This window comes from Sorex araneus, chromosome 6 (genome assembly GCF_027595985.1).
Source record: "Sorex araneus isolate mSorAra2 chromosome 6, mSorAra2.pri, whole genome shotgun sequence".
Classification (NCBI taxonomy): Eukaryota; Metazoa; Chordata; class Mammalia; order Eulipotyphla; family Soricidae; genus Sorex; species Sorex araneus.
Window position 1 is genome coordinate 166677788 of NC_073307.1, and position 27911 is coordinate 166705698.

At 67.7% G+C, this 27911-nt stretch overlaps 1 protein-coding gene across 8 annotated transcripts in view; it reads right to left on the reverse strand.

The window, feature by feature from the left end:
• Window positions 1–27911, reverse strand: part of SHANK2 (SH3 and multiple ankyrin repeat domains 2) — a 164605-nt gene that overhangs the window by 7637 nt on the left and 129057 nt on the right. For 2 of the 8 annotated variants that reach the window (XM_055143023.1, XM_055143020.1), the window contains 8 exons: window positions 6737–6872; window positions 6329–6410; window positions 6062–6081; window positions 5595–5615; window positions 3564–3688; window positions 3396–3480; window positions 3037–3057; window positions 105–2451 (listed from right to left, as the gene is read on the reverse strand). In XM_055143023.1, coding sequence (XP_054998998.1) covers window positions 105–2451; window positions 3037–3057; window positions 3396–3480; window positions 3564–3688; window positions 5595–5615; window positions 6062–6081; window positions 6329–6410; window positions 6737–6872 — 2837 coding nt within the window. Of the gene's footprint in view, window positions 1–104; window positions 2452–3036; window positions 3058–3368; window positions 3481–3563; window positions 3689–5594; window positions 5616–6061; window positions 6082–6328; window positions 6411–6736; window positions 6873–27911 lie in introns of all 8 variants that reach the window. The other 6 variants (XM_055143022.1, XM_055143016.1, XM_055143017.1 and 3 more) reach the window with 4 other exon arrangements.

Below are 27911 nucleotides of genomic sequence, written 5' to 3' on the forward strand. Positions count from 1 at the left end.
GGGGGGTGGAGGGAGCGATGCCGTGCAGCCAGCACGGGTGGGTGCCGGGCCCGGCAGCGCGGTGCGAGCCGGGCGTCTGGGAGGCGCCCTGTGTGCGGACTCACCTTGGCGTGAGGCTGGCGGCCTTGGCTCCGGCCGGCATGTCCAGTCCTTCCCCTGGCTTGGCCGTTTTCTCTCGGTTCATTTGCTGCAGGATGGAATTCAATTCGCTAATGACGTTGGCCTTGGGGCCGGAGAGGATCGGGCTCTTGACTTCCGGGGCGTCTCCCCACAGCTTGGAGGGCCGGGCCGGGAGGGCCTTGGCCGCGCCCTGGGCGGCCCCGGGCGGGGGCGGGGGCACGGGCGCGGGCGGGGCCAGGACGAAGCCCTCCAGGTCCTCCTCCAGGAGTGCGTCCTGGTGGAGGGCGTTGGCCTTGGGCAGGAGGGGCTTCAGCTTGGGCTTCGGGGGGACCGGGGGCTTGTCCACCAGGAAGGCTTGGCCGTCTGCGTAGACGGTGCAGGTGTCCACGGGCTCCCCGCCCTCGGAGGACAGCGTGGAGAGGCTGGACACGGTGGACACGGTGCTGGTGGTCTCGAGGTGGTGGTCGCTGCTGCTCCGGCTGTCCGCCTCCTCGATGCCAGAGTCCGTGACGGCGTCAAAGCTCTCGGGGGGCGGCAGGAAGGAGGCGGGCAGGCAGTTGGAGAGGCTGGCTGGCTTCTTGGCGTCGGCCGAGGTGGCGGGTTGGCCCGAGTGCAGCGAGGGGGCCGGGGAGGCGCCGCCTTGCTTCTGCTTGCCCGCGTCCGGGGCGGGGGCGGCGGCGGGGGCAGAGGCGGCGCGGTCGTCGGGGATATCAAAACTATTTGCAAATTCCAGGGGAGGAGGCAATGGCTCTGTAAAAATAAAATCTTCGTCCAGGTCCACGGACGCCAGCGGGGGCGGGGGGATGCGGAATGGCAGGATCACCGCCTCCTCCACGGAGCCCGCCGTCACGATGGTTCTGCCGGGGGCGGAGGCGGGGCCGGCGGGCTCGGGGCCTGCGGAGATCTGTAAAGCACCTTCGGTGTCGGGGGTGCCCTCGGGCGCCTCGGGCAGCGGGTGGACGGGCTCCGTGTCCTCGTCGGCCTTCTCGTCCTCCTCCTCCAGGAAGGCGTCCGGCTTGGCGTCCACCGTGTGCACCATCAGCAGGCCGGCCGACTTCTGCTGGGACGTGTCCACGATGTCGATGAGCATGTTCTTCCGCTCGTCGCCCTTGCGCTCCTTCAGGTCCGTCTCGTACTTGTTCTCCGTCTCCTGCCGCCGCAGGGGCCCCCGCGTGTTCTGCCGGGGGACCGCCGGGAAGGCCGCATCCGGGCCGGGCCGCATTTTGGTATCGATGTAGAGAGGCTGGTGGAGGTCGGCCTTGGGGGCCTCCCCCTTGGGGCCGTGCTGGGCCTCCTTTATGGCTCGGTCCCTCGCGGACAGCGCTAAGGCCAGCGGGGAGCTGGGGTCCAGCAGCCTCCCGGTGAGCGGGTGCACGTAGCTCTCGGGGCCCCCCAGGGCGCTGTCCTCGGGCCCCTGCGCTTTGGCTGTGGGGTTCTGCGGCCTGGCGGCCTCGCCCTGAGCTCCGGCCTCGCCGGCCCCCGCCAGCTGGGCCTCAGGCGGCCTGGCCGGGAGCCCGGCCGGGGGGGACGGGGGCTCAGCGCCGCCCTCGTCCTCGCTGAAGCCGCCCTCGTCAGGGAAGGTGCCCGGCGGTCCCAGGCCCACGTCCTCGTCGCCCAGGTCGGTGGACAGGAAGGCAGGCGAGTTCCTGCGCGCCTCCAGCCGCTTCTCCCGGTCCCGCACGGCGCCCGCGATGGCCGCGGCGAAGGGGCTGCTGACCGCCAGGCTGTCGCCGGGCGGCTCGGCCTCCACGCTGCTGCCGCGGCTGCTCTTGCCGCTGCTGCTGGTGGACGGCTCCTTGACGATGATGGTGGGGATGGCGATGGCGCAGGCCTTCTCGGGGCTGTCCTCCACGTGCGGCTGCTTCACCAGCACGCCCTTCCGCCGCGCCGGCTTGGCGGGCACGTACACCGCGCGGCTGGCCACGCGGCCCACCTCCGAGTAGGGGTTCTCGGGCATCTGGCCGCGCTTGTGGCGGAAGGTGGCCTGCGCGGCCGCGCGGCTGTACAGGTCCTCCGAGTCCAGCGAGTAGCGCTGGTCCAGCTCGCGGCGCAGGTACAGCCCCTTGTCCCGCATGGCCGAGGCCACCGTGTCGGCGCGCACCGTGGGCGCCACCTTGGCGGGGTTGGGGCTGAAGGCCGGCTTGACGGTCCCGTAGACCCGCGGCGTGGGGGACTTGGGGCAGTTGTAGGCAGTGGGGGAGGGGGGCGGCGGGGACGGGGGCACCGACTGCGGCGGCGGGGGGATGTCCTCCGAGGTGTCCGGCATGGACAGGCTCCTGGTGAACTTGAGCATCGGGGGCGCCAGGAACTGCCGCTCTTCCTCTGTGATCCCTGCCGGGTGGAGGACGGGCTCAGTGCCGGCCGCGGGGCTGGCCTGGCGATACCCCCCCTAACCTGCACCGATGCGCGCATGCCAGGGGCGGGGAGGACGGACAGGGAGGACGAAGAGAGGAGAGGACGGAGAGCTGGGAGAGGGGAGAAGGACGGAGAGGGAGGACTCGGAGGAGGGCGGAGAGGAAGGTTGGGAAGGGGGAGGTCCGGGCGGAGGGCTGAGGGATGGAGGGGAGGGGGCAGGGAGGAGCGGGGCCGAGGGGCGCAGTGCGTCCTGCTGACGCGCTCTCTGGGGGGCCGAGGCTGCCCCAAGGATGGTGTGCAGGGGCGGGGCGTGGAGCTGCCTCGCGTCCCTGGCGTGGGTGGGACGCTGGGGTGAGGCTGCCGCACAGAGACGTGCGCAGGGGTGACCTACGCGAGCCTGCTGCGGCCCCGGGATGGGCACGAGAACAGCAGGAAGTGCCTGGGTGACGCCCCGACGGTCTGTGGCAGCGCCATCAACAGGACGCACTGCAGCAGGGGGCAGGCGCGGGCGCGGGCAGGGGCGGGCTGGGTGGGGGTGCCCCAGGCCCGAGGGCCACTGACCTGAGAGAAAGAGTCTGCTGTCTGGCGGGAGGAAACGGGCGGCGGGTCAGGCCTCTGGGCGAGCGCAGCCAGGCCTTCCCGACCTGGCCGGGCCTGTGCAGAGCCCTCGGGCGAGTGACAGGCGCGCGGGGGCTCGTCTTGGGGGCAGTGGGGAGAGATGGTCCGCAGGGGCGGGCGCACCAGGAGGGGACGCGCTTCCCACGCACACGGCATGGCCAGGCGGGGGTCCAGAAGGCGCCCCCGCCCCTGGCCGGGTCGTGGGGCCCCCCCACCCGTGTCCCCCCTCCCGGGGCGGCGGCGGGGGCAGGGGCGAGTCGCGGGGGGCTTCTTACCTATTGATTTCTGCCTTCGCATCGTACCTCGGGGGAGGCCCAGGAACGGGCCCTTCGGGCTCCCGGGGACGGTGGGCGTCATCACGGCGATCCCCTGGCGCTCGTACACGGACTGCGGGTGGGGGGGGTGGTGAGACGCCGCCCGGGGGGCCCCACTCCCCGCCGCCTCCCCGAGCCACGCCCCCGGCCACTCACGTTCACGTCCGAGACGGGCGGGAAGCACCGGCTGCTGGGCCGCTGCCGGATGGTGGCCACCCGGGGCTCCGCGCTCTCCGCGCCCCGCACCGCCCTGGACGCCGGGACCACCTCCTCGGGCTTATCTGCGGGCGGACACGCCGTCAGGCCGCGCTCGAGCCCCTCGAGTCTCACGGGCACCGCCGGGCCTCGGCCAGGGCCACGGGGATGGGAAGGCCGACGGCCCCCCCCAGATCCCCAAAACGCAGCTCGCTCACCACGCACACGCTGGTCCACACACGGGCCCTCACGCGCTCTCACTGGCGTGCTCACACGGTCTCGTACACGCGCTCTCACACAACACGCTCTCACACCGTACCCACATTCACACACACCCTCACACTGTCCTCACATGCACTCTCAGTCACACACACACACACACACACACACACACACACACACATACACACAGTATCACCCACATCCACATTCACACTCACCCCCGCCCCGGCCTCTCCCCCACCGGGCGGGCTTTCTCCGAGGCCCGGCCGGACACGGGCAGCCCCCGGGGTGTGTGTGGACGAAGTCTGGACGCAGGGAACGGGCACGGGGCCGAGGGCGGGGCGGGCGCCCTGTGCCCTCAGCAAGGTGGGAGCCTGAGGCGGGCTCAGGGGGGTCCCACCTCGCAACACAAAGACACACACTGCCTGCCCCCACCCCCCTGGAACGTTCTGTGCCTGTCCTGACCCCCAGGAAGCTCGTGCCACGGGGGGCACCCACGGGGCCTGACGCTCTGGGGTGCGGCTACCCCCTACAGTGGCCCAGCAGCGCCCCCGCCTGAGCTCGGCCCCTGCCCCGCACGAGGGGGGCCGGGCGCTCGTCTCACGCGGTGACGCCTGCGGCAGGCTGTCCCGGCAGTGAGCTGGTTGTGCTGCTGAGTGTGCAGGTGACCCCAGGACGACTGGGCTCGTGTGAGCTGTGCTCCCCGAGGGCTGACCCATCCCGGGTGCCCGCGTCCCAACGCCCCCGGGAGGGCAGGGCAGGGCGCCACAGGGGGCCACTGCACTCACCTGCCAGTGCTCCAGCGGCCCGGGGCTGGGGGCAGTGCCAGGTGCCCGCGTGGCCCTCTGGGGGCTGGGCTCCCTGCCCCACTGGAGCCTTCGGGGGCGTCTCCCTCCCCCGAGTGCTGGAAGCGCCTCCCGCCACCCCCTGACTCCCCCTGCCACCCCCGCCTCCCCGTGCCCTCCGGCCTGCCCTGGGGTCCCGGGGTCTCCCCCTGCACGGGACCCTCCAGCGTGGACAGACGCCACAGCTGGTCTCGGCTGTGCTATCGGGGGGCACGGGCCTGGTGCACGTGCTGGGGGACGCGTGGGGTCCCCGGGACCCCCGGGCCGCGGGATGATTTCACAGATGAGCTGCCAACTTGGGGTCTTAGTGCCAGGCCTGCGGCTTCCGGCCCTCCCAGTCCTCAGCCAGGCTGGGCCCCTCCAGGGGCCGGAGAGGCTGTTCTGGAGAGGGTGGGCACCCGCGCCCCCGTGCCCTCGGCTGGGCCCCGCTCTCCCAGGCCCAGGGGAAGGGGGTCCTGCGCTTGGCCGTGTGGGTCGTGTGGGTCGCGGGGGGCCATGGCCTGGCGCGCACCTTCTGCCACAGGCAGGCAGGGCTCAGGCCGGAGGGGCCGTGGGGGCGGGGGCCGCCTGGGGCCCCTGGGAATGCCCCGGGACACTGCAGCCCGGCCCCCAGTCCTGCCTCTGGACTCGGGGGTGCACCCGACTCCATCCTTCCGTTCTAGGGCTCGGGCGGGAGTGGGGCCCCCGCAGCGTGGGAAAGGCCTCGGGGTGGGTGCAGACAGCAGGGGGCGGGGTTTGCTGTCCTGCAGACTTGGAGCTTCCTGGGGGTCCCGGTCCCCCCCGCCCCGCCGGGACAGCCCCGGCGGCCCCAGCTCTGCCAGCACAGTGACGAGGACACGGGGGGGGGGGGCACGTGGGAGACGCATGCGGACGGGACAGACGGGACGGCACGGGGGGGGGCACAGGCGGGGCGGGCGCCCCTTACCCTTCTTCTTCCGCACGGAGGCTTGCAAACAGAGACGCAGCGTGAGTCCCGCCCCGCAGGCTCCGGGAGGCCGCTGCCCGCGGGAGAAGGGGTTCTGCAGCTCCCCACGGCCCGCCCCCCCCGGGGGGCCCAGCGCACCCCACAGGGGGCCAGAGACGACCCAGCCAGCAGCAGCGGGTCTGGGGGTGTGGGGTCCGCTGAAGGGACAAGGCAGGGGCGGGGCGGGGGGAGGCCAGGTGGAAGTGACCCCGGGGTGCCCAGGAGGCTGAGGGGTCACCCAGAGCAGCAGGGGTCCCGCAGACACTCCCAGGGGCCTCGTCCCACCCCACTGGCCCTCAGGCCCCGGCCAGCCCACGCGCTGCCCCCGCCCCCCAGAGCGAGGGTCTGAGCCGCAGTCAGCCACGGTGCATCTGTGGGTGCCCAAAACAGCGCGGGAGCTGTTTGGGGGGCACCGCCGGGCGACTTACCTTTATCCACTAGTGAGAGGCCCAAAAATTCAAAACAAAAACTGATGTTAGATACACTGAGGGAGAGGGCCCCGCCCGCACCCTGGGTCTCGCGGGGGCATTGGGGGCGTGCGGGGGCGTGCAGGGGGCATGCGGGGGCATCGGGGGCGTGCGGGGGCGGCAGGGGCATGCGGGGGCATGAGGGGCATCGGGGGTGTGCGGGGGGAATGGGGGGCCTCAGGGGCGTGTGGGGGCGGCAGGGGGGTCGGGCCGGACGGGCGAGCCTTACCGAGCTCCTCCAGCTCTGACGTCATGGACTTGGAGCGCAGGGTGAGGGCCGTGGTCGGGGCGCGCTTGGGCGGCGGCGGGGCTGGGGTGACAGGAGGCCGCGGTGAGGACCTGCCCCCGCGGGAAGGGGCCGGCCGCGTCCCTGGGGGCCCCGGGAGGGCTGTGGCCAGGCCACCTGCCCTGCCGTCCGGGGCTCACGGGGGGGAGGGAGGCGGGCCCGGCCGCCGGGGCCCCCCAGGGCAGGGATCCCCTCCGCAGCAGGGACACCCCCACGGGTCTGGGCCCCCCGAGCCCGCGCGCTCCCCCCGGCTGCCCTGTGCTCGGGGTCCCGTGGGCGCCCCCGCCGCCCCCCGCGGAGATGGGGGCCACCCGGGGCGCAGTGCCCGCCCGCGCCCGGGCAGGGGAGACCTTTCTTCCGGGCGGCGTCGTCGGGGTCGAGGGCCCTGGTCACCGTGAGCACCTTGAGCACGAGGTGATTTCCCCCCTGTCGGATCATGGTCACCACCTGCCGGTGGCCCACCTTCACCACGTTCTCGCTGTTGACCTGCGGGAGACGGGTCGCTGGGGGGGCCCGGGCCAGAACCGGCTTACCGCCCCCCCCACGCTCACGGGGACGCCCGGCCCAGCCGGCAGGGGCAGCTGACCGCCCCCCGCCCCGCCCCGGGGGCCCCGAGGTGCCCGCGCGGCCGCCCACGCCCAGAGCCACCGCCGGAGCCCAGAGACAGGCCGGGTAGGGGGGGGCCCCCAGACCCCCGGTCCAGGCCCCCAGTGTCCCCGCCACCCGCTAGACACATGCCTGGGCACAGGGGGCGCCCCCGAAACAGACCCCCAGGCCAGGCGCCTGGTCCCCAACACAGCGCGCGGGATTCTGCCCCGCAGGGGGCAGGGCACTGGCCACTCGGCCCTGCGGTCCTCCTGTGGGGGCCCCGTGCCCCCCCCAGCGTCAGCGGCAAACGGGCCAAGCTCAGAAGGAAGAGGTGGGGGCGAGGGGTGCAGGGGCGAGCCCCTGAGTGCCAGATTCCAGTCTGCTCCCAGCGCCCCGGAAGTGCTGAGTTTGGGGGTGCCCAGCCACGGGCTCCACCCAACGATGGTCCACTCGGCACCCGGGGCAGCACCCACTCACTGCACCTGCTCAGCACTCGTGGTCACCGCCCGCGGTCAGCACCTGTGGCCAGCGCCCGCTAAGGACCCGCAGCCAGCAGGGTCGGTCAGCTTGCAGGGGCGAGGCCAGCGGCCGGGGCGGGCGAGTCAGGCTTTGGGGCAGGAGCAGAGACCCCGGGTCGGGGGAGGGGAGGAGGCCGGGAACAGCCGGAGATGGGGTGGGGTGAGCGCGTGCAGCGGGCGAGTCCTTGGCCTCCTGTCCACCCCCCAGCAGTGACCTCTTGGATGGGGGCGGGGAGGGGGGCGCCGCCTGCACCAGGTGCCGCCTCAGTGCCGCAGTCCCAGCACCTGCCACTCGGGGGCGCTGCGCCACAGCACAAGGCCGCTGCTGGGCACCCTGGGCTGCAGGTGACCCGGCCTGGCCGCTGTCCCCTCCCCTGCTGCAAGCCCGCGGGCAGGTCCCTGCCGGTGGCCCGTAGCCCAAACCTAAGAAGGAGCCAGGCCCTGGACAGCACGGACACAGGAGCGACGGGGCAGTGGCCGCCCTCCTGCTCGGCCACCGTCCTTGCGCCTCGCACCCTGGCCTGAAGGGCTGCCCGGAGGGGAGCCGAGGACCCACGAAGCCCGACATGGTCCGAGACCACGTCCGCCCAGACGGGGGCGTGACCGGGAGGCCCCGCCCCTGCCCGCCCACCCGGGTCAGAGCCCGGCGTGCAGGTACTGGCCGCCCCCCCGCCCCGACGCCCCCCGCACACACCACAAACCAGCAGCTGAGCCCGGCGAGGGGGGGCGCGGCCGGGGCGCACGTGGCCGTTCCCTTAACCCTCCGTCCACTAAGTCACCGCTGGCACCGGCGCGACCCCGCACGCGGGTCCGCCCTGTGCGCTGTCCCCAGCGGCCCCGCACACCGCGGCGGCTCCCGGCTCCTCTCTGTGCGGATTGCCTTCCCCGGGGTGAAGCCATTTGCTGATGTTTATTGTTTTATTGGCTTAATTTTCTATGTACTTAACAGTAACTCAAATCCAAACGCTTCGCAATTATGTAAATCCCTTTCCGGAGACACCGGCCTCGGCGGCGTTCGCGGCCCAACAGGCCTCTCGCGCCCCGCAGCCGCGTCCAGCGCTCCGGCCCCGCCTGGTTCGGGCGCCTGCCTAGCGCCCACTCACGTGTGTGCACCGGGTGTGGACCCTCTCTCGGGCGCGGCGTGGTGCTCAGGAGTCTGCCTTGAGTGCGTGAGACCCGGCACGAGACGCCAGAGGGCCCCTTGATTTTCGCAGAGCGAGTCATCAGCAGAGTCCCGATGACAAGGGGGTTTTTAACCTTCTTCCTTGCCACCCCTGGCTGCGCTCAGGCGCCCAGATGGGGGCCGTGAACTGAACCCAGGTCAGCCGTGAGCAAGGCAAGCGCTGCCCAGTGCACTCCCTGGCCCAAAGGGTTCTGATCTGGGAGGGGGGATTGAGTATCTGGAATTGTCTTTGTTTCTGCTCTGGGACCACACCTGGCGCTGCTCAGGGACTGGCCCGGGTACAGCTGTGCCAGGCGGGCGCCTTCCTGGCTGTGCTTTCGCTCCAGCACCTGGAAGCGATTTCGTGTGTCTAATTAGTCGCGGCGGGGCCGGCCGCAGAATTCCTGGAGAGAAGCGAGGGCGGGCAGGTCCCGGGTGCTCTCCCGGGGTGGCGGCACGGCACCCGGGGTGCTGGCTCTGCACGCGGCCGAGCCGGGTTCGACTTCCAGCGCCCCGGAGGCCCCGCTGAGCCCCAGCAGGAGGCGTCCTGATACTGCTGGGCACGGCCCCGAGCAGAAGCCAAAGCCACACGCGGACGCCACCTCTCCGCCCGCAGCAGCCGTCAGCGACCCGCCAACCAAGCACTCAAGCTCCCGAGAAGTCCTGCGGTGAGGGGGCAGCGAGGTGGGGGGCGCAGGGCGGTGCAGGTCCCCTGACCCGCTGAGAACACGGTGGTCCTCCCGGCTAAGAAACTGGGAGCCCGGAGCCTCGGCGGACCAGGCTGGACGGGCGAGTGACCCAGGAGGGAGAGTCTCGGGGGCGGCCCCCAGCCCCTGACACCAGTGACGGGGCCTGAGTCTGGGCTGGCCAGGGAGTGTCGCTAACAGTCATGCCCACCGGGGTGTACGACAGGACCCATCAGAGCTCTGCCAGGACATGGCAGGGTTCGAGGACCAAGACACACACATGCTCGGGGCCCAGAGCCCTAGTCCAGCGGGGAGGGTGCTTGCCTGCCCTGGCCCCCCTACTCCCCCCGCCCCCCACTGCCCAGGTGCAGCCCGAAAACCAAAAGAAAGAAAAGAATCTTGCTGTGGACTCAGGCACGCACGATGTGACGGTCTCTCACGAGAAGGGAAAGGCGAGAACTTTGCTGTTCTCACAGTATTTGGTGAAAGAAAAGACGCTCAATGATCGGAAATTGGCAGAAAGGAAGTTTTAAAAGACGCTTAGTGGAGGGGCCGTGGGGCCGGAGAAATAGGACAGAAGGCGCTTGCCTTGCGCGGGGCCGACCCCGGTTCGATCCCCGGCATCCCATAGGGTCCCCTGAGCACCTCCAGGAGAGGTTCCTGAGTGCAGAGCCAGGAGGGACCCCGGACATGGAGATAAATGGTACCTGGAAAGGCTGGGCCTGAAAAATAGACGGTCTCTGAGCTCTGAAAACGCCACAGAACAGACCCGAGACGGAAGAGAGGGAAGCTCGGGGGCCGCGTAGAGCTAAGGGTCTGCCTGCGGGGCACTATCGAGGGGGTCCCGCAGGGAAAGGGGACGGGTGACGTGTGACGAGACACAGCTGAAAACTTCCCAAGGCACGAGGGTCTAGACTCAGACTCAGACCCACACTCCAGGGTCCAGGCCAGAGTGACGGTACAGCGAGGGGGCGTCGGCCTCGCACAGGGCCGGCCTGGGTTGGTCCCCGCGCCCCGGGTGGTCTCGGGCCCTGCTGGGAGTGACTCCTGGGCCCGGAGCCAGACGGAGCCCCTGAGCACCGCTGCTGCCCCCTCAGAGCCCACCCGACAACACAGATGCTCCGGGACTCCCAGACAAGGTAAATACCAGAAACTGCCACTGAGGCACGGCGTGGGCGCTTGCAGAGGCCAGTGTGCACGCGAAGGCCACGGCACGCGCACCGGAGTGGCGTGAATGCGCCCGGCCAAACGCGGGAACCCTGGACACCCACAGGCAGGAGGTGGGCGGGCGGGGCGGCTAAGGCCATCTGTGCACCGTCGAGTCGGAAGGCAGACACCCACAGGCCCTGCCCCGGGCCGCAGGCTGCAGCTCCGCGGGAGGTGGGCAGTGGACAGAACCAGGGGGAGGGGCGCCTGGACACGGGGCTGACTGTCCAAAAGCTGGAATCGTTTTTCCCACTTTAAAGACATCAGCAGGGGCAGCCGGAGCGATAGCACAGCGGGGAGGGCGTTGGCCTTGCACGAGGCCAACCTGGGTTCGATCCCCAGCATCCCATAGGGTCCCCTGAGCACCGCCAGGAATGATTCCTGAGTGCAGAGCCAGGAGTGACCCCTGAGCATCGCCGGGTGTTATCTTCCCCCCCCTCCACCCGCAAAAAATAAAAAAAAAAAATCAGTAGAACAGGGACAGTATCATTGTTGGGGGTTTTGTGCGGTTTACCACGGGAGCAGAGAGACGTCCCAAGAACAGGCACAGAGCTGGCAGGGTGAGGGGGGCGGGCCCACGGGGCCGCAGGGTCTGCACATCCCGGGCAGCCCGAGCTCGAGGGGGTCTGCAGAAGCTTCGCGTGTCTGGTCCTGGGGCCGGGGCCGGGGCACAGGCCAGTGGAGGCAGCGGCAGGAAACGCGGGGACCAAGGCGGGGAGCAGGTGGCACAGACAGGGAGCGGCCAGGAGCTGCAGGCCAGCTCGGCCACGGGGGGCACAGGTGGCTCGAACACCAGCAGGGTGACCGTGTCGGGGGCGGGAGTGACTGGGAGTGGACGAGAGAGGGTGGCCGTGGGAGCCAGCTTGGCGGCTTCTCTGGGCCAGCCAGAGGGCCCGGGTGGGGCCCGGGGACCCCGCGCCCAGGAGAAACGGTGGGGGGGCCTAGCCACTGTGCCCGTGTTCCACTCAGGAAGGCCGGAGAAACGGGATCCTCCAAACAGCCAGAGGGCAAAGCCCCCGGGGCCCCGCAGACGCCCCTCCCACAGTCCGGAAGCAGGGTGGGGGCCGGGGCTGGGCTGCGGGGGGCTGGGCTGCCTCTGGGGCACACACCGTTCTCCAGTCAGATGGCGGCTGGCTGCACCCCCGGGGAAGCAGGAGGCTCCAGATGGCGCGCGCCGAGGCCGCTTCCCAGCAGGCGGGGTCTGGCAGGAACGCGAGGACCCAGGGAGCTCGCCCGCGGGAGAGTCACTGGGGGTCCAGGGGACGTTCCGTGACCCCAGAGGGAGTGAGCGACGAGGACACTGCAATCTGACACGCGCGCACACGGCCAGAAACGCCGAGACCCTGGCACTCAGGGCCTGCGTGGCGGGCAACGGGCCGCGGGGGCGGGAGCTGGCATGGCCCCGCCCCGCCAGCCCCAGGCAGGGGCAGACTAGCACAGGGACACACGGGGCAGCGCGGGCCGAGGCTCGGCCACCATCCGCGGGCGGCCAGGCAGCGTCAGGGTCAGGACCTGGTCGTCGCCCACGGGTGAAGGAGGCCTGGACCTTTGGGGGGACCCGGGCCCGTCCGCTTCATCCCTGCAGTGAACTCCGGGCGTTTCACCGCCGGGCCCGGTGCGGATCCTCCCCATGATCCCGGAGCCCGCGGCACAGGGAGAGCCGCTTGCTTCAGGGCCAGCGTGACGGGACGGCGGGTAGGGCAGCTGCCCCGCACGCACCAGCCGGGGTTCGACCCCCGGCACCCTGCAGGGCCCTCAGAGCCCGCCGGGCGTGATGCCTGGGTGCAGAGCCCGAGGAAGCGCCCGGGGTGGCCCCAAACGAAAGGACTTACTTTGCTTCACCAGAAAAATAAACAGAACGTTCCGGATTCGCCTCGAGCACGCGGCCTGTCCACCGAGTCTCGACACGAAGTTGTGTCCCCTCAGCACCCTGCCCACGTGTCCTATTTTGGCCTGTCTGTGGTCCAGGCACCTGGTCCTGTCCCTGCTCTGCTTTCCTGGGGACTCAGCCGGCCTCCCCTGGGGCGTCGCCTTATGGTGCCCTGGGGCGGCTCCAGCTGGCCCCTCAGGAAGCTGCTGTCCGTACGCTCCAGGGTTTCTCCCATCACCCGCGGGCCCCTCCCTCACGTGTTTATTTCAGGACCTTTCAGGGTCCTCCTAACTGGACCCCACCAGAGGGGTCTTCTCATCAAAGAGTCGGGGGCTCCTCGTGGGGCATCTGGGGGCCGCTCCATGGTCCAGGACCATCTTCCAGCCGGTGCCGGGGCTCAGGCGCGGCACCTCCCCCCCCCCCCCGTGCCCCCCGCCGCGAGGTCTCTGCAGCCTTGAAATCTGCTTATCTGTTCCTGAGCTGCCGCTTCCTAGGAGCGTTTTGTTCTGGCTTTCAAGGACGTGCCGCGGCTCGCTCACCTTCACGACGCTTTCAGGGTGTTTTGCAGCATCTTATTTTTCTTGCATCATCTGTTCCCTCCCCCCCCGCCCCACAAGACCCCCAGCAGCTTGTCTGCTTCGGGTTCTGTCCTTCAGATTAACTCTCTCCTCGGTGTCCGGAGAGCCCCGGCTGGCAGCTCCGGCCCAGCGTGACCCCCAGAGAGAGAATCTCCGTCCAGCCTGTGATGCTGCGACCAGCGTCCCTGGGGAGGGTGGGGAGGGGGCGGGGCGGGGGCAGCTCGCACACAGCACGGAGGGGGAAGAGGCGCAAAATCCCGGCCGCCCCCAGCCGTCCCTGCCGTACTGTGAGGCCTCGGAAATCCAGGCAGTTTGGCATCGGGGAAAACAGACAGGCCGCTCCGTGGCGCAGACAGGAACAGCCCGCGAGGGGCAGGCGGGTCCGACAAAGGGGCGAGGGCGACGGAGGGGAGGGGAGGTTCCAGAGCAGACCCCCATACTGGGCAGGGGCACGCCCGGGCCTCAGACACAGCACAGACCCCCGGGCCCTCGGGCTGGAGGCCAGCGGGAATCTGGGTGGCGACTTTGGCGCTGACATTCTTATGGCTGGCACGGAGCCCGGAGTCACCCCAGGAGGTGCTCAGGGCGCCCCAGGGGCCTCTCCACGCACCCCAGCCCAGGGCACTTCCTGCGGGGCCCTGGAAGCGACTTATTTCTTCATGGCGCGGGGGCACTCCTGGCAGTGCCCCGGGTTTACTCCTGGCTCTGTGCTCAGGGATTGCTCCTGGAGAGGATCAAACCCAGGCCAGCCGTGTGCAAGGCAAGTGCCCTACCCACCGGGCCCCCCGCCCTTCCGACACGGATCAGAGACACGGATCGGGGCTGGGCGGACAGTGCGAGGGCTGAGTGCGTCCTCTGGCGGGGCCCTGCTCGGCACCCCGAGCACCTCCGGGAGCACCTCCGGGAGCACTCCCAGCCCCGCAAAGCCCAGGTCGCCAAGTGCACCTCCAAGGCCTCCCCCCTCCCGGCCATGGAGGAAGGGCAGCGACAGGCAGGATTTCATTAAAATTCAACTTTGGAAACGTGAAACTTGGCCCCCGCCCCGCCCCCAAATACACCACCAGGAAACGGACGGAGGGAACAGCGTTGGCAAACCACGGCGACGACAGCCGGGTGGGCGCGTCCGGGAGGGCCCCTTCAAGCCCCGGGGGACCTCAGGGACTGGCCAGAGGGTGGAGCCGGTGTCCCCACGGACGGCAGGGGCACCGCGGGCAGAGCTGGGCGCCCGGCGGGAGCCCAGTGGGAGGCGACAGCCCGGCCGTGCTGGCCTGGCACCCACGGCACATGCCCGCGGGCGCGGGGGGGGGGGGGGGCGCCGTGGGGCGAGGGGACCAAGCTGGCATGGGGCTGACCCCGCCGACCTCACTGGTGACGGTCACGGGCCCAGGGCAGCGGGCGGGGCGGGGCGGGGCAGGACGGCTGTGCCCCACTAGGACAGTCGTCCTTGTCTGTCAGGGCCGGGGGCCCACGCGCCACAGCGTCAGGCTCCAGGGAGGCCCCCGCACACACGCACGCGCGGAGCAGCCAGGCCCAGCGCTGGGCTCTCTCCCCACGCCCGAGTGTCCCTTTGGTGGGGGCGCACTGACTCGGGGCGGGGGGGTCACACAATTTTAGCCGGGGCATTTGCACACACCTGGCCTAGTACACGAGGAATCAGTTTTCTCCTACTTCCGGGGAGGCTCCCAAACAGTCTGGGGTCACTCCTGGAGAGCGTCCACTGGCCAGAGGACAATGCCCCGCTGGGCGCCCACAGCAGTGCTTGGGGGGCCGTCTGCAGACGGTGCTATCCCTGAGCCTGCACGGCCCCCCGGCCCCTCCCCGCCCCCACGCGCTGCCTCTGCTCTCTATTCGCCACTGAAAGTCTGGTGACCAGGGACGGCCTTTCACGCACCGACTCACTCGGCCTCTCACCTGCCTGTCACCCACGAACTCTCCTCTAGCCCTGCAGCCGGGGTGGGGGTGTCGGGGTGTCCGGGGGCGGCACCCCAAGGCTCACGGGACCATCGTGAGGATGCAGCTGAAATTCCTCATTTGCAGCAACGCGCAAATTGTCACCTGAGACAATTTCTTTCGTGGTGCAAGTATTCGTGGCTCTGCTGATTTGTTCTCTGGGCTCAGGTTTGTTTTTAAGAGACTTAAATGACTGAATTATTTGATAATGATGTGAGGTATTTACTGAGTTTCTAAAGCTGATCCACAAAACAAATTGTATTCAAGAGTCGTTCCAGGCGCTCCGATCCTCCCCCTCAGGGCTATTAAATTAAGAAGCAATTGCACATGTCAGTTCTCTCGAGAAGAAACAAGTAAATACCTGTGTGTGAGCGCATGTGAGTGCTGCATGCACGCACGTGAGCGCACAGAGGTGGTGCACACACGTGTCCATGAGTGTTCATGAGATGTGTTCTGTGTGTATGTGTACATAAGACCTGTGCCTGTGTGTGTGCGTGTATGTGTGAGCATGTGTCCTGTGCATGTATATGCTGTGTGCTCCATCTGTACATGTGTCCCATGTGTGACATCCCATGCACGTGACCCATGTGCTGCACATGTATGCTTGGTCATGTGTTATACATGTGTGCATAATGTGCTCCATCTGCATGTGTGTCCTGTGTGACGCACACTCCATGTGCACATGTATATGTGAGCATGTGTCCCATGTGTGCACATGTGTGTGTTCCCACCTCCCTCACATCTTGCTCTGCCCGTGCCCTGCGCATGGCCTGATGTCCAGGAGACGGGCGCTGCCGGACGTCACACCTGCTGTGGGGCCGTGTCCCCCCCCGGCTGGCGCTATCTCAGCCTCACAGTGGCCCATGGGTGCGTCTCACCGGGACGTGGGGCCGCTAGTGGGGTGACAGGGCTCTGAAGCCCCATCTGGTGGCAGTGGCCTGTGTCCGGGCCAGCAGGGGGCAGTCTGGGTGGGGGCGCGAGGAACAGGCCCCGCCTCCCCAAGCCCCCCTCGATACGCCCGCACATGGGCCGAGTGTGGAGCTTCCCGAGTGCCCCAAACTTCCCGATGCACCCGGTAAGACCCCCCTGCCCACGGCGCCCCAGGCACTAGCCCTCCCGACCCCCACTCTGCCCCCAATCCCGGGGTGAGAAGCAGGAGACCCCTCAGTGTGATCACAGAAGAGGGGGACGAGAGAAGCAGTTGGCTCCTCTCCTCGCACCCTGGCCCGGGAGGAGACATGGCGGAGCTAATGGACCGACAGAACTACCTGGTGTTCACCGGACACGGAGCCGGAGCGTCAGGAGTGAGCCCACATTCCTGTCTCCTGTGTCTGAGAAGGGGCTTTCCTGAGGGATGTACGGGAGCTGGGACCGTCTCCCTAACCGGGAATGTTTCCTTGCTACATTGTTCCCGTGCGCTTCTGAGACACCGTTCCCGTGCGCTTCTGAGACACTGTTCCCGTGTGCTTCTGAGACACCGTTCCCGTGCGCTTCTGAGACACTGTTCCCGTGTGCTTCTGAGACACCGTTCCCGTGCGCTTCTGAGACACTGTTCCCGTGTGCTTCTGAGACACTGTTCCCGTGCGCTTCTGAGACACTGTTCCCGTGCGCTTCTGAGACACTGTTCCCGTGCGCTTCTGAGACACTGTTCCCGTGCGCTTCTGAGACACTGTTCCCGTGTGCTTCTGAGACACCGTTCCTGTGCGCTTCTGAGACACTGTTCCCGTGTGCTTCTGAGACACTGTTCCCGTGTGCTTCTGAGACACCGTTCCTGTGCGCTTCTGAGACACTGTTCCCGTGCGCTTCTGAGACACTGTTCCCGTGTGCTTCTGAGACACCGTTCCTGTGCGCTTCTGAGACACTGTTCCCGTGCGCTTCTGAGACACTGTTCCCGTGCGCTTCTGAGACACTGTTCCCGTGTGCTTCTGAGACACTGTTCCCGTGCGCTTCTGAGACACTGTTCCCGTGCGCTTCTGAGACACTGTTCCCGTGCGCTTCTGAGACACTGTTCCCGTGTGCTTCTGAGACACCGTTCCTGTGCGCTTCTGAGACACTGTTCCCGTGTGCTTCTGAGACACTGTTCCCGTGTGCTTCTGAGACACCGTTCCTGTGCGCTTCTGAGACACTGTTCCCGTGCGCTTCTGAGACACTGTTCCCGTGTGCTTCTGAGACACCGTTCCTGTGCGCTTCTGAGACACTGTTCCCGTGCGCTTCTGAGACACTGTTCCCGTGCGCTTCTGAGACACTGTTCCCGTGCGCTTCTGAGACACTGTTCCCGTGCGCTTCTGAGACACTGTTCCCGTGCGCTTCTGAGACACTGTTCCCGTGCGCTTCTGAGACACTGTTCCCGTGCGCTTCTGAGACACTGTTCCCGTGCGCTTCTGAGACACTGTTCCCGTGTGCTTCTGAGACACCGTTCCTGTGCGCTTCTGAGACACTGTTCCCGTGCGCTTCTGAGACACTGTTCCCGTGTGCTTCTGAGACACCGTTCCTGTGCGCTTCTGAGACACTGTTCCCGTGCGCTTCTGAGACACTGTTCCCGTGCGCTTCTGAGACACTGTTCCCGTGTGCTTCTGAGACACTGTTCCCGTGCGCTTCTGAGACACTGTTCCCGTGCGCTTCTGAGACACTGTTCCCGTGCGCTTCTGAGACACTGTTCCCGTGTGCTTCTGAGACACCGTTCCTGTGCGCTTCTGAGACACTGTTCCCGTGTGCTTCTGAGACACTGTTCCCGTGTGCTTCTGAGACACCGTTCCTGTGCGCTTCTGAGACACTGTTCCCGTGCGCTTCTGAGACACTGTTCCCGTGTGCTTCTGAGACACCGTTCCTGTGCGCTTCTGAGACACTGTTCCCGTGCGCTTCTGAGACACTGTTCCCGTGCGCTTCTGAGACACTGTTCCCGTGTGCTTCTGAGACACTGTTCCCGTGCGCTTCTGAGACACTGTTCCCGTGCGCTTCTGAGACACTGTTCCCGTGCGCTTCTGAGACACTGTTCCCGTGCGCTTCTGAGACACTGTTCCCGTGTGCTTCTGAGACACTGTTCCCGTGTGCTTCTGAGACACCGTTCCCGTGCGCTTCTGAGACACTGTTCCCGTGTGCTTCTGAGACACCGTTCCCGTGCGCTTCTGAGACACTGTTCCCGTGCGCTTCTGAGACACCGTTCCCGTGCGCTTCTGAGACACTGTTCCCGTGCGCTTCTGAGACACTGTTCCCGTGCGCTTCTGAGACACTGTTCCCGTGCGCTTCTGAGACACTGTTCCCGTGCGCTTCTGAGACACTGTTCCCGTGTGCTTCTGAGACACTGTTCCCGTGCGCTTCTGAGACACTGTTCCCGTGCGCTTCTGAGACACTGTTCCCGTGCGCTTCTGAGACACTGTTCCCGTGTGCTTCTGAGACACTGTTCCCGTGCGCTTCTGAGACACTGTTCCCGTGCGCTTCTGAGACACTGTTCCCGTGCGCTTCTGAGACACTGTTCCCGTGTGCTTCTGTTCACATATGAAACGTTTGAAGTGATTTCTGCCCTTGGCACTGTCTATCGCTGTGCCCACTCCCGAGCCCGTGTGCCCGGGACGGCCGCACAGACCCTCTGCAGTGAGCCCTGGGGGCTGCGCTCTGGCCCCCGGCCCCGGCAGGAGCAATCAAGTCCCGGTGTGTGTTTCGCAGTCTGCGGGACTCTGTCTCTCTGAACACCGAGGGGGGTCTCGGTCCCGGCACCAGCAGAGACCCACCAAGTCTCCCAGTGGAGCAGCCCCCGATACTCCCCACGCCCGCCTCTGTGATGCTCTTCAGACCCCCAGGCCCGCCCTCAGCACCCCACTCCCGGGCCCTCGGGGTCCACGCCTGCCCGTGTGGGGGCTGGTGCCGGCAGGGCGAGGGGCTGAACCCCCCACCCCCGCAGCCCCACAGCTCAGAGTGAAGAGCCTGAAGTCTCTCCCCAAGACTCACACACACCCTGTGGGGAGCCCTCGAGACACCCCCACAAGCCGCCCCCAAACTCGCATACTTGCAGCCAACCCCCCCGGACTCACCCCTACAGCCATCCCCCTCCCACGTGCGCCGTGGGAACCAGAACAAACGCCAACACGGTGAGCCCGGAGTCCTGAGAGCCGCAGTGCTCACGAGAGGACACAGAGACGGGGCTCAGGCCAGCTCAGCAGCCGGCTCACGGCCCATGACAGACAGGGAGCGAGGAGGGCGGGGGCAGCACACAGGGCCGACGGCCACCCACCTGCCCCAGCAGCGTCCACCCCGCACAGCCGGGAGGGTCCCTCAAGACCCCGCACCACGTTGGAACTGAACAGACTTTCCCAGAGATGAACCGAGGCCAGCGGCACCCGAGAACGTGCTGGTCAGCAGCACAGGGTGACCCGCGGACTGGACAGTGGCTGGACAGTGACCCCAGCCACACAGGGCGGCCTATGGACCGAACAGCGGCCAGACAGTGACTGGTGGATGCCGCAGATGAACCGGGCCGTGGACACCGGGAGGATGGCAGAGCCCAGGCTTGAGCCGGCACTGTTGCCGCCATGTGGTTGGGGTGCAGGTGCATGGGACATGTGTGCGCACATGTGTGTGCATATGTGCATGTGTGTGCACGCGTGCACACGGAGCCCCGTTTAAAGTCCCGGACACAGTTCCCCAACAGTGCCCCTGCCCCAGACAGCTGGGCTTGCTCTGGTCTCCCGGCCCTTCTCGGGGCCCCGCCACGGCACTGGCCACAACCCGGGGGCCTTGCATGCTGCTCTCCAGGGACAGAGTCGGGCTTTGTGCCCGGACCCCAAGAGCAGCTGCGAGGCTTCCAGTTCTCCCAGGAAAAACCCGCACCCCCTCCTGCCAGCACCCCCAGGTGGTGGGTCGTGGGGGTCCTTACTGGACCAGTAGGTCCGGGGGGGGGGCCCTGGCACCCAAGCCTGGGTTCTCTGGGGTCGGGCCAGGGGACCCTAAGCTGGCCGAGCTGGGAACTGGGGCTCCCTGACGTGGGGGGAACCCCTGGGCCCGGTGCTCGAGGTCACGGAGTGATGGTCCGGCCACAGAGCATGGTTGGGACGGCATCTCCCAAGGGGTGGCCAGTGACCTGCAGGGTCTGGGGACAAGACAGAGGAGCAACGCCCTGGACAGGAGGACTCGGGGCCCAGCCTGGCCACTGGCTCGAGAAGCTCCAGGAGGCATCGCGGCTCTTAGTCGTCCAGTTAGAGGGCGTGTGGCCCGCGTCACTGACCCACGGGCGGCCACACGGAGATGAGCCCTAAGGACCAGCTCCCGGTCTGAGTGCTGAGCCTCGTCTCGCCACCTCCCACCCCTCCCCCACGCTCCTTCCTCACGCCCCGTCTCGGGGCTCCCGGAAGGCAACCGTCCCTGAGCTCACCCTCCACCTGGGGCGGGTCCCTCTGGCCACCAGGCTCCCCCGGGCTGCCAGAGGGCCCCTCGGGGCAGGTGGCCACCTCAGGGTGGGTGGCTGGAGCAGACGCAGGCGCGGGGCTGGGGGCCAGAACCCCCCGCCCACCCGAGCAGCCCTCCCTCGCACGCGGCAAACGTGGTAAACCCCAGAGTGAGCAGGGCCGGGCCCTCCCCAGCCAGCAGCGGGCTCCCCTGGACCCTGGGCCACGGGGCACGGCGGGCCTTAGCCCGAGGCCGTGACAGGCCCTCCCTGGGCCTCGCCTTTGTCACTCGGCGATGCCAGGGGGCTCTGGAGAACATTCTGGAAAGCGCATCCCTGCAGAGAGCAAGATGTCTGCGGGGCGCGGTGGGCGGAGCTCGAGCCGCTGTCGGCTGGAGGTGCGGAGGGGCCGCGGGCAGGGCGGGCACGGCGGGCACGGCGCAGCACGGCGGGGGCAGGATCCCAGCTCTGGGGGCCCCCGGACGCCGTGCACAGTTCTAGAGCAGCCGGAAGGCCCCCCGCTGGCCAGACCTCCTCTCTCGCTGGGGTCCCCCAGAGCAGCTGACTCGTGGCCCCCCACTGACCCTCACTTCCGGGCCTGAGGTCACCGTGGGCGAGGAGGGGCCGCGTGGACTTTCGGCCACTGCCACAGAGTCCCCGTCAGACCCTCACGGTGGGCTCGGCCCTGCGTGAAGCCCCCTCCCCCACAGCCTCCCCAGGGGAGCCCAAAACGCATTTTCCCAGGCCTCTCCGCAGGCGGGAGAGTTCCAGCTGCATGTGTGAGTCGCCGAGCTGCAAAGGCTCGGTGTTCAGTGCTCCCGGCCAGCGTCGGGGCATCACGGCGCACAGAAACGGACGGCTGCGTGTGGAACACGAGGGCGCGCAGAGGACGAGAGCGACTTTGCAGGGACCCTGGGGGTGGGATAAGCCGACAACCCCACGCGGCGGGAACTGAGGCCCAGCCAGACCCTGCCCTGGAGCTGGCGACCGGCTGCGGCAGGCCGGACCCCTCGGAGAGAAGCCCCCCAGGGACACAGGCCAGGACAGGAATTTCAAAGAGGGCCGTCCACCAACTCAGCCCCCCTGGATGCCACCCTAGCAGCGGACTCCTACCTCGCTAGAAAGCCCCACGGGGGGGGGGGGGGGCAGGCTGGAGAAACCCTGTAGAAGCCGCCTCGAACAAAGGAAGCGCGCGCGCACACGGGCCACTTGTACCCCCGTGATCGAGCACACGTGGGTCCTGAGCACACGTCGCTCGCATGTCCCATGAGGGGTGGGCCGGGGCTCTCCCCTCGCCTCCCCAAGCCAGCCGTGGGGTCCGCCGACTCCCAGCCCCCCCCCCCCCGTTCCGGGGCGAGCTGAGGGAGACTTGTCTGGGAGTGGAGGGTCGGGCCGCCGGGGGGCAGGTGGACAGGCGGGCCGCGGGCAGCATCGGGACGAGACCTCGAGCGCCTGGGGAGGCTGTGGAGCCGGAGGGACCCGCAGTGACGGCCCCGCAGCCCTCCCGCCCCCTCCCTGTCCTCTGCACATGCCGCCTGCCAGCCTCCGACGCCTCTCACCCGAGTCCTGCAGGCCCGGCTGGGGGTCGTTAGTCCCCTATTACTGTCCCATTGTGTCTCACTGGCAGCCTCTGCTTTCACTGTTCCTCTTCCCCGGCTTGCTCTGATTTATCCCTCTCCTTGCCTGGGGGTCACGCTGGGCAGTGTGTGGAGGCGCGGGGGGAGGGCTGTGCTCCATTTCCTGGACCCCCACCCCCAGCAGAGTCTGGGCGCGCAGGCGGGCTCCGGGGTCTCTTTCCTGCTGACAGGCGCTGACAGTGTTCTCCTGGTGGCCACGGCGTGGGGTTCCGCGTCCTCCTCAGCCAAATCCTTTTTTTTTTTTCTTTTTGGGTCACACCTGGCGATGCACAGGGGTTACTCCTGGCTCTGCACTCAGGAATTACCCCTGGCCGTGCTCAGGGGACCATATGGGATGGTGGGAATCGAACCCGGGTCGGCCGCGTGCAAGGCAAACGCCCTCCCCGCTGTGCTATCGCTCCAGCCCCTCAAATCCTTTCCAATTCCCATCTGACTGCTGCTCTCAGCCACCCTTATTAGAACAATATATATGTGTCTCTTGCCCCTGTGCCTGGCTGTCTTCCCCGAGCCCCTCAGAGGGGGTGGGCTGAGTCTCCCTGCCCGCCGTGAGCAGAGCCCCCGCAGCCGAAGACCCCCGGAACCCAGCCACAGCCATGCTCAAGGCCCCTCTCCACACTGCTTGGCTAAGCCTCACGCATGAAGGAACCGGCAGAGGAACCCGGGTGTGCAGGACCCAGGGCTGAGACCTCCAAGCCTGCTCAGATCGGGACTGGGCCTCTTCCGCCCAGATTCTCCGTTTTCCAGTAGCTAGGCGGTCACACCCACAAACTGTCCCTGGCACAGTGTAATCCCATCAACGGCCAATACCCAGAGACTATAAAACCAAGCTCTCCGAAGTGCGTGGCCGAGAAGTTCTCCCTCTCAGAGAACCTGGCAAACTACCGAGAGTTTACTGCCCGCACGGGAGAGCCTAGCAAGCTCCCTGTGGTGTATTCATGTGCCAAATACAGTAACAATGATGGGTCTCATTCTCCTGACCCTGAAAGAGCCTCTAATGCAGTACCGTTGGGAAGGACGAGTAAAGAGAGGCTGCTGGGACAAATGGAGATGTTACTCGGCCCGCTCGAGCAAATGGACAATCAACGGCATGACAGTGATAGTGATATATACAACATATACATATATATGTACATATATATATGCTAAAGCGATAGCACAGCGGGCAAGGTGTCTGCCTTGCACACGGCCAACCCGGGTTCAATTCTTCCGTCCCTCTCGGAGAGCCTGGCAAGCTACCTGTGGCGTATTCAATATGCCTCATCCTCTTGCTGGTCCCTAGCCAACTGCAGCGCTGTGAGTCAGCCGAGATTTGTTTGATGATGGGGCCGGAGCAATAGAACAGCAGGTAGGGCATTTGCCTTGCACGCGGCCGACCCGGGTTTGATTCCCAGCATCCCATATGGCCCCCCGAGCACCACCAGGAGTGACTACTGAGTGCAGAGCCAGGAGTAACCCCTGAGCATCGCCGGGTGTGACCCAAAAAGGAAAAAAAAGAGAGAGACTTGTTTGATGAGCAGGAACATGGCTGGTTCCTGTAACAGTTCCGAGCGCCCTTACAGAGAAAGCAGGGAACGTTCGCCCAAGGTGAGGCGGCCGGCTGGCGGGTGGCCCCGGCCCCGGCTGTGGGTTCCGCGGGGCTCGGCGTCTCTGACTTCCCAGCCCCGCTCCCGCGAGCAGCCGTTCCTGGAAAGAGCGGGGCTTCCCGGCCCCGTTCACACGTTCCTCAGCGCCAACCTGGTGTGATTAGTCAGCGGGAGCGTGGAGGAGTCGGCCGCTGGGCGCGTCGGCTCCCGGACCCCCAGCTCCCTCCCGAGGGGGACGCGCCAGCTCTGGGCCGCCTCCCCGCCCGTCTCCGCAGCCGCCGAGAAGCAGCTGTGCCAGCGGGGGCTCCCCGGGCGGCCCGCAGGGTGACGGTGGGCTAGCCGGGTCCCCATCACGACCCTCCTCTGAGATTTCCACGTTGCTTTAAAAATGGTGTTTGTTTGGGGCCACGGCCGGCGATGCTCGGGGGTCACTGCTGGAGGTGCCCAGAGAACCGCCCAGGGTGCCGTGACTGGAGCCGGGCCGGCCACTTGCTGGGCACGTGCCATAACCACTGTGCTCTCCGACCCCCCTGTGAGTTCTCTCTCCCTCTTCTCACTGTGTTAAAGTAGAAAACTGCAAACATGAGCCAAAGTTGGGGGGTGAGCGAGGGCCCCTGGAAACCTCCACAGTCTCCCGAGGCGACATCAGACCTGGCACGGTGCTCGGCCCGTCCGCCTCTCTCCTCCCCTACTCCCCGGGCGCCCACCTGGGCCCTGTCCAGCGGGACGTGTCCCTGACCCACTGTGGAAGGCTCCGGGTGGCCCAGCGTGGACATGGGGCCTGGGGGCTCTGCTCCGCACCCTTCACCCCCTCTTCTTCGGCTCCGGGGTGGCCCAGACTGAGGGGCTCCAGCTGTTTCCAGGGTCCCCTTCCAGAGCGGGGGAGACGGCCCACAGGAAACTGGGTGCCAGCTGCCCGACCCCCCTCAGGGGAGCCTGTGAGAGGGAGGGAGCCGCGGTCCCCCCCCAACCCAGGGCGTGAGTCGCGGGGAGAAGTGCGCCCCGCCCGAGCGCCACCGTCACCCCGGCCGGCCGGGGACACCCTGCAGCAGTGGGGGCTCCGGGGACGCCGCGAGGCTGTGGAGAGAGGCTGTCCAGCCGAGCCCCGCCACGTCCCCGGTCACCTGCGGAAGAGGACAAAACCTCCGGACACTGGCCGGCCCCCAGCAAGGACGCCCACCGGGAACAAACCCCGGAAATGCCGACTCCCCGCTGGAGGCAGGACGCTGAGGGACACTGGGCACCGCCCACCCTGGCGCTGGTGGGGGTCACTCACTCACACACACTCACTCACACACTCACACACACTCACACACTCACACACACACACACACACTCACACTCACACACTCACACACACACTCATACACACTCACACAACTCTCACACTCACTCATACACTCACACACACTCACACACACACTCACTCACACACACACTCACTCACACTCACACTCACACACACTCACTCACACACTCACACACTCACACACACTCACTCACACACACTCACACACACACTCACACTCACACACACTCACACTCACTCATTCGCGCACACTCACACACACTCACTCACACTCACACACACTCACTCACACACACTCACACACTCACTCACACTCACACACACTCACACTCACACTCACATACACACACACTCACATACACACTCACACACTCACACACACTCACACACTCACACTCACACACTCACATACTCACACCCACTCACACACTCACACTCACACTCACGCTCACTCACACACACACTCATTCACTACCTCACTTGCTCATTCTCTCATTCACTCACTTACTCATTCACCCGCTCACACAACTACTCACCCCTCACAGACACACCCCCTCTTCCCCTCACTCACACACCTACACCACCCTCACACAGTCTCTCTCACACTCCCCCTCAGTCACTGACTCACTTACTTGCCCCTGGCTCCTGCCCGTGTCGGGCTCGCGCTCCCCAGGCCGGGGTCAGCAGGAGGGACACAACAACGGCCCACCCCGAGCCGGGGGCCGCCAGCCCCGCCCTCCCCGGGCCGCCCTGATGGACAAGGAGGCGCTGGGCTGCCCGGCGCCGGGTGGGGCGACCCACGCCCCCCCTCAAGCATCAAGAGCGGCGAGGCAGAGCACCCCAGGCCTCGGACCCCAAAGGGCGAGTCTGGGGACGCCAGGTTCCCCCTCCTGGACACAGCTGGGCCCACGGGACCTGAGTGGCCCCCTCGGTGGCGTCTCCCCACGGCTCGCTTGTCCGCTCACCCCCACTCACAGCCGGGCCCGGGGGCACCTCAGTGGCAGACCCGCCTTTCCGCTCCCTCCAGGGGACCCGGGCACGGGTCCGGGTGGTCCCGCAGCAAGAAGCAGGTCCCCGGGGAAGCGAGTGTCCCCGAAGGCCAGGCCACGGCCGCACGGCGAGCGCGGGCACCGGGGATGCGCGGCCAGCCAGGGACCCCGACTCCGCAGGACACGCGCTGCAGCACTGCGTGGAAGAAACATCCAGAACAAACACACAGAAGCAGCAGGGGGTGGAGGCCGGGCGCGAGGAGGGCCGGAGTCTCCGGGGATGGAAAGTTCCGGAAGCGGCAGGGCGGCAGCTGCGGCACGCCGTGGGCACACACTGGCCCTCCCTCCATGCCGAGGCGCTCGGGGGGTCTCTTCCCGGCGCCTCCCGGCCAGGCCCCCTCTCCCGGCAGCTGCCCCCACACCGCCAACACTAAGCCGGGGCCCAGGGAACCTCCGGCCCTGGCGCGAGCCCCGGGGCCCGGCCCCCCCGGCCCCCCAGCCCGCAGGCAGCTGAGCTGAGGCTGCTCTTTGTTAAAAATACACAGCACCATCTGCGGCAACGTGCAATTTAATAAATTTATTTATACGCCACCGAGGCTGCGGGGTTTCCGAGGCGAGAGGCAGAGGGCACACCGAGGGGCCCACCTGGCCTGCAGCCCCCGGACACCCTGAGCCCCCGTGAGGGAGGGGCTCGGCCTTCCCAGGCCCAGGGCCCCTCTTTGGAAATGGGGCAGAGCAGGGTTTGCGGGGCCCGAGGCGGGTGGAGTGCGGCCCCATGCAGGGCTCCGAGGAGGCAGCCAGGACCGTCCAGGGGGCGGAGACGTGTGTGGGTGGGCTGGGGTCTGCCCCTGACACACCCCTCTGGGGACTTCCTGCCCAGGGGTCCCACGAGCGCCCTACAAATCTGGGGGTGCGTCTCAGAGCCCCACACCTCCCTGCCCGGGTTCCCTCCGCCAGGTCCTCCTGCGGTACGGAAGGAGGAAGGGTGTTCCAGAAGAATCCACGGGCCCTGGAGGGTCTCTGAAGGAACGGCGGGATGGGAGGGGAAGCGGGCGTGGGGTTTGGCCTCTGGCCGCGTGGCCACCCCCATCCAGGGCTCCCCATAGCTGCCCACAGCTGCCCACACCACTCTCAGGCCCAGGACGGGCGCGGCGGGGCTGAGGGGCCTGGGTGGGGGCCCGGACACAGGGCTGCATCCGCCCGGCCAGCCGGGGCTCCCGAAGCCCCAGGGAGCCCCCAACTCCCTCACCGCGCCCTCCGCCTCTGGGTCTCAGGCTCTGCCTGGCCGTCACCAGCCCCGGGACACCCCAGATGCAGACGCCTTCATCCACGGGAGCCCACCCCTCAGGTGTGGGGGACACGGAGCAGGGGGCCACCGTGCAGCTGCCCCTGTCTGCTTCCAGAAGCCAGCGCGCACCTGGGTCCCCCTGAGTGAGGTGGACGGCTCCGTGCCCACCACAGGCCCGTGCCACCTCCCAGGCCCCGGGGCCCAGGCTCGTCGAGCAGTGGCCATGGCACCTGGGCCCACAGGGGGCCACGGCCCCACCCACGGTGCGGGCACCGGAGCTGCAGAGCGGAGGGGACACCGTTTGCCGGGGGACGTGGAGAGGTGACACGTATGTGTCGGGGACAGGCCTGGGACAGGGCCCCACAACCCTGTCTGAGTATGAGCCGCACGACCAGACCTTCCCTTCACCCTCCACTGCCAGCGCCCGCCCAGGGCCCGCCGGAGCAGGCGCCCCTGCAGACCCCAGAGGCGGGACAGCAGCCGGGAACCTGGGCATGGCGCTGCCACCGTCTGCCCCCATGAGGTCGGGGCCGCGGCCACGCTGCACACACGGGCAGGGCCTGGCCTGGAGGACGCAGCCAACGAGCTCAGCGCCTCGAGCAGAGGAGCGAGACCCTCCCCCGGGGATGGGCCCAGCGCCTGGGGAGGAGATGGCGCGGAAGGCCATCTGTCCTCTCCCCAGGAAGCAGGAGGGACCGGGTGACTCTGGGCAGCACTGGCCACCCCAGATGGACACGGAGTCCTCACCTGCGGGAGGCCCAGCAGAGGGGGGACGAGGCACACG